The sequence below is a fragment of the Xenopus tropicalis genome, chromosome 1 (genome assembly GCF_000004195.4).
Source record: "Xenopus tropicalis strain Nigerian chromosome 1, UCB_Xtro_10.0, whole genome shotgun sequence".
NCBI classification, from domain to species: domain Eukaryota; kingdom Metazoa; phylum Chordata; class Amphibia; order Anura; family Pipidae; genus Xenopus; species Xenopus tropicalis.
Genome location: NC_030677.2, coordinates 42437735 through 42443734, shown reverse-complemented (window position 1 = coordinate 42443734; position 6000 = coordinate 42437735). Strand labels below are relative to the sequence as shown.

Genomic DNA, 6000 nt, shown 5'->3' with positions numbered 1-6000 from the left:
TGAAGAAAATGGCTTATTGAAAAGAATTGGATGCTTCAGTAGTTACACATAAATGCCAGTTCCACAGCTGCATCACAAGCTGTCCTCTCGCTGGAATGGAACATCTGGGGAGCCTTATGGAGGCCTTCAGGTACAGTAAGTCATTTGATTAGTCGCCAGTTAATATCCAGATTTCTAGCCCTGCATAAATGAACCTTAGTAATACGCAAATAAGGCTTGAAAGGAATAGTAAGTTGCCTGTGGATGCTGTTCCAGTGCTGGCTGTGCTTGCCATTCCTTGGTAGCCAGCTGGAACATGCTACATAAATGGCTGTAGTGTTAAGAGGAGAAATTGGCATAATTCTACAATTCTTAATATAATCATACTACTTTAAAATCATGATGCCCTTTTAACAAACAAGGACTGTATGTACTAATATGGCATTCTATTTAAGCTTGCCAACCGTGTGTCAACGTCATCTCCAGACCACCCATTCCTATGTGTATTTATCATTTCTGCAGTGGTATCATTTCTAAGTTGTGTCCACCACTATAAAAATAAGTATAAAAAGGGGGTGCCCAGGAAATCCGGCACCTTTGCAGCCTCGTAGAGGCCAATATTGCACCATATTTACTACAGGTGCAGTTTCTTTCTATTTCAATGGGGAATGTTTTTGTAGCTGTTGAAATCTCTCTCACAATGCTTTGTTTCAGCTCTGTCAGCCTGGCCACGGGTCTATAGATCAGTCTCCATCAGTTCATGACAAATGTATCCTGGGCCCTGAGCATGTGGTTTAGCAGATTTTTACTGCATTATGTGGACTTGGAGTTGAATAGCAGATTTAGCATAGTCATAGTCATATTTTTAGCATAGTCATATTTATCAACACTGGGCAACACTGCTTGTGGGCAGTAACCCATAGCAACAAATCATTATTAGGCTTTTTTTTAAGCCATCTCCAAGTAGAACAATGAATGCAGCAATCTGAATGTCATGGGTTACTGCCCATGAGCAAAATTACCCAGTGTTGATAAATGACCCCCACTCACAATCATTGCGCTACTCTGCTCACCATTACCGACAGTCAGGGGCATATTTATATTCAGGGGCCTGTGAAGGTCGGCAGCTTTAGGGGGTGCCTATATATTCCAAAGAATTTTTTTTTTTTTTTTTTTTTAAAGAAAAACCTCCCTAGCCTCAGCCAAATGAAACCTATGGAAATCCTGTGGTGGAACTTGGGGGATGTGAGGGTGTTCATGGCGAGTGCAGGGGGCAGTTACCCCACACGTGATCGCGTGACATCACTTCCGCAGCCTGAGGGGTACATTTAGGTCTAAATACAGCACTGCTGACAGCGATCAACTTCTAAAAGGAAAATAAGATTAGACTTGACAGGACGGCCATTTTTATATTTTCATTTATTGTAAAAAATACAGAAGAAGCATATATCACAAAGACACAATACAAGAAAAAAAAATAAAATGCAGTAGAAGATATATTGTTAGCGACCAGAAACAAGTGAATGGTTCAGATTCTGGCGACCACCGTGACAGTTCCAGGGTTCCAGTGTTTCATCCGAGGGACCAAAACTCTAACTATATCAATTGTAAATTGTTCAGGTTAAATCCCTTTTGTTATCAGTCTGCCAGCCGACACAACATTTAGCACAGTGTGTAACAAAAGAGGAAAATGCCTGGGATTTGCTCACAGGGTACTTTGCAGCTATGGCTATATATCCTTTTATTTACATAAATCCATGGCTCTTTATCTCATGGGTTGAAAGGCAGCATTAGAAGGAAGAAGTGTGCCAGCTGAACTCTGCAAGTTTAATTCTGCAAGTTTATCTGTATTCTTTTTCTACCAAACAGCTTGAACCACCAATGTTACGTCCCTGCAGGAATATTGCTGATCTCTTGTTCTGAGGTGTCCCTGGATAGGCACTGCCACCCTGCCCACAGCACAACTGCCAATCTCTTTGCTTGGGTGCTCTCACTGACTCGCCAGGGATGCAAAAGGGACTAGAAATCAGCAGAGCGTAGGAAGGAACGCTGGCTGCCCACCTTAGATGTAGGATTAGCTACAGAGATGGATGAGGGTAATGCAGGCAAGAAAATATTTCGCAGTTGTGCCTGAGTTAGCGCTTTCTGGCAGCATTAACATTGTTTAAAGCGTAAGTTTACCATGCATTACAAAAGGTGGAAGGATACCACTCTCTGCTCTAGTGGCAAAAAGTCTATAAGCGATTAGAAAAGGTGATAAAAATTGTGTTTAAAACATGAATGTTATGAGCAGTAAATACACCAACATGGACACAAACATTACACATTATATATTAATTGCCTATGGACACTTGAAGAAAAACAAAAGATTAGGTAAGACGTCGCCTTGTCCAAAAAAGGAAAAAAAAATCCAGGTAGTGTGTGACCTTCAAACTGCTGTGATGCCACAATGGCTGGAGGGCCCCAGGTCTCATACTCATTAGACAGAGTCTTATAACAGCCATTTTGTACAATACAAATCTTTTCATGAAACCCTTAGTGCATTTTCCAAACTAATCTGCTCACCACAGTTAACATGTGTGAACTAATAATTTGTTGTACAGCACTGCTGAATATGTTGGTGCTATATAAATACACATTTAATATAATAACAACTAATGATTCTTGGCTGGCTGATGGAGATGGAAGTTGTACTGGGCTCTAGCTGAAGGACACCCTGTTCAACAAAATGTGTTCATAAATCAGAACCAAGATGAGCCAAATGCTGTCCCTGGATTGCAGTATTACAGCTGTACTACTACCTACTAGAGACTATGGCAATGCTGGCGGATGGAGTACAGCCTATCCCTGTGCTAAGGAGCAGCTACATGCTGCTGATATACTCTAAGTATATTATCTGTTATATGGAGCTTGCATATCAGATTTCCCAGCTCCAAGCATTCAATTAAGAAGCATAAAATATGTTCATATTCTATAATGAGAAACAACTTTTGGTGTCTGTTCCATATTTTGTGCAATATACACCAGCCCGTCTGTTGTCCTTGTACATTTTACCACGCAGGTGACATCCCTATCTGTTTGTACCTGGCAGATACCAGAAATAGGTGACAGAAAGATTTTTAAAGAACACACATTGGGTCAAAAACAATTTAGCTGTGCGTCTGGCTGCAACTGTTGGGGGATAATTTATCAGTGTTCCAGTTTTCTTCACGATTTTACATAAAAAAACTCAAATTGGAATTACATTTCAAAAACTCAAATGTCTGGTATTTATTAGGTGCAAAAAACTCAAAAACTCGTATGTAAAAATTTGCCATCTAAAAGCTTGTGAGTTTCTATAGAAGTCAATGGGAGGTTTCCTGGGCAAAGTCGTCATATTTTCAAACTCACATTTTTCAAGTTTTTCAAGATTGTAATCTTGAAAAAATTCAAGGCATTCAAGGTTTTTATTTGAAAATAAGTAAGCACTGGATATGCGAGTTTAGTCAATTTAAAAAAACAAACTCAAATTTACAAACTCAAAAACTAATAAGCCCATTAATGTATTATATAGGCCAATGGAGGTCTGACATAGATGATGACCTCAAACAAACACAGAGATGGCAATCATTAGCCACAAGGTTTTGCCTTTTTCAAATGAACTTGGTAGGTAATTGCCTAAATCACTGGTTAGGTGGCCACATGCTTAGGCTGAGGATCATACAGTTGTCTCTCTAGCTCCCTGCAGGGAACCAACAGATTTTACTCACATGGTGGCGCCAGAGATCAACAAATAAATAAATATTTACACATCTAAGGACATCTCCTGACAATACACAGGCAGTATCTTCTTGGTGAGGTCATTTTTAGATCTCTGTATCATCATTTCTGGTTGCAGGTTGGGAACATACAAAGTAGATTGGCCAGCACAGGCCACCATATGCTCATCATGGTTCATAATGTTTTGGAAGGGATGTTTGATAGGCACAATCTTCTGACACAAACTCTAAGACATTCTCATTTTAACTTATTCACTGGTGTAGAATCTAAATTACTAGCAAAACATGGTTTGGGACCAACATAGATTTCCCCATTTAAATGAATAGAAAAGCATGTGTAACTGAGGAACGCAAGGTGTGGGCAACCATTGCGATGATGTGTGGGATATGTTAGGGAAGAAACATTCAGAGGAGTATATTATACATATATACACATGTAATAATATGTATTTCTCTCATTATTCACTAAATAGCTTAGTTCCTTTCTAGTTTTTAGTACATTGTATCTATTAAATACAATGATCGCCAGGACCACTCCCGAGAGGAGCGCGTTGACGATGAAAAGTATCCATGCGTTACGGTATAAAAGGGCCAGAAAGGGCAGCTATGGGTTTTGTTTGCTCCCTTCTGTCAACAGTCAGGTTCTGAAAATAACAAATACTGAAAAAACTGAAAATACAAATTCACAAAATAAAAACAACTGTGATCAGCAACCAATCTAAATCTAACAAATGAGTCCAGCCGATGTAATAAATTATTCACATTTCCAAACTCACCAGAGACACCAGAGTCACCTTCACTTGTCCTTTTAGCCAAAGGCTTGGCTGGGGCCAGAGTACCCATGATCATGAGGAATGTTTGCCAAAGTCAGAACTGGGAAGACCTGTGGGTTCTCCAGCAACCAATAAACTACAAGAACATCACCGAAATGGGGGTTTCTTTTGACCCTTTTCAGTTGTCTGCATTTCTTTTGTAAATCCAACTGAAAACTATTATTCTACTATAAGATTTCCTTCTTATTCTTATTTATATCACACAGCCTGCAATTTTTGTGGCCTACGCTCTTTGATGACGCTCCCGGGTTAAGCATATGGATTTACAGAAGATGTTCCACTGCCTATAGTTTGTAATAAGGAGAATATACTGGGTGTATTTACTAACACTGCTGCAAAACTGCACCAACGCATTTTCCAATGAGATAGAATCAATTCTTTGCATTCAAAGACTGTAAAAGTACTTCTGGTTGCTTGCTATTGCTCACTGCAATGGTGCAATTAAGTGTCTATGCTAATAAATAAGACCCCCCATGTATGAATAAAAAGTAGCAGGTTTGTGTTTTCCATTCATATGTTACAGTAACAACAATTAAAAAGCATTTTTATGGCAGTTTAAGAACAGGGTGCTAAGGCAATGTGAAAGACTAATGCAACCACATGGCAGGAGAGAGGAGAAGAGAGGGGAACACATGGCTTGAATTCCGTTACTTGTATGGAGTTTGTACATTATCTCTGTGACTGTTTAGGCTCTTCCAAGTGCTCCAGTTTGGAGGTTAATTGTCTCTTGATGAATTGAACCCTTGTGTGTGTGTGTGTGCTTCTGGTAGTGACCCCTGATGGCAAGCTCCATTGGGTCATGCACGGATGTGAATGAACATTCTCTGTTATACACTATGGAAAAGGACAAGACCAAATATAGAAAGGAGAGTAATAATATTGTCCTAAGTCTTGATTGGAAGGAAGGTGAAGGACCCTATACATTCCCATCAAATGTGGCAGTAAAACAAGAGTTGTTAGAAGGGATTATGTAAGAACTAGTTAAGTTGGTTAGCAGCGATAGCTTGTGTGACAACACACTGTACATACTGTATTTGCACAAAGGGTGACCACAGAGCCGTCATACAATGGCATTATGGCATTTCCTGCAGTTGCTCCAGCATTTTTTGAGCAGCTCATATAACTGCAAGAGATACATTCCTACAGCGGGGATAGTTTGCTGCTTCAGTGATGCATCTGAAAAGCATTGTAAGACAGTTCCAATTAACATTCACTTGTCCTTTCATGCAAAATAAAATGGTCACTTTCCTTGGCATTTTCTTCTTCGTTTTCTTTCCCTGTTTTTTCCTCTGTAGGGCTGCCATCGGAATCCTCCTCATCCTCTTCATCTTCAACTTTCTTGGATTTTCCTTCCACGCTGTGTCTGATGCCATAAGCAAAGTATATCAAGAAACCTTCAAAAACAAAAATGATGGGATAATGTTGGAACA

The 6000-nt window shown here is 39.6% G+C and overlaps 1 protein-coding gene across 6 annotated transcripts in view; it reads right to left on the bottom strand.

The window, feature by feature from the left end:
- Positions 1-1379: 1379 nt before the first annotated feature.
- slc7a2.1 (solute carrier family 7 (cationic amino acid transporter, y+ system), member 2, gene 1) overlaps positions 1380-6000 on the bottom strand; it is a 53860-nt gene continuing 49239 nt past the window's right edge. For all 6 annotated transcript variants that reach the window (XM_004911191.4, XM_012955664.2, XM_012955665.2 and 3 more), the window contains one exon: positions 1380-5964. In XM_004911191.4, coding sequence (XP_004911248.1) covers positions 5774-5964 — 191 coding nt within the window. In that variant the 3' untranslated portion in view covers positions 1380-5773. The remainder of the gene's footprint in view (positions 5965-6000) is intronic.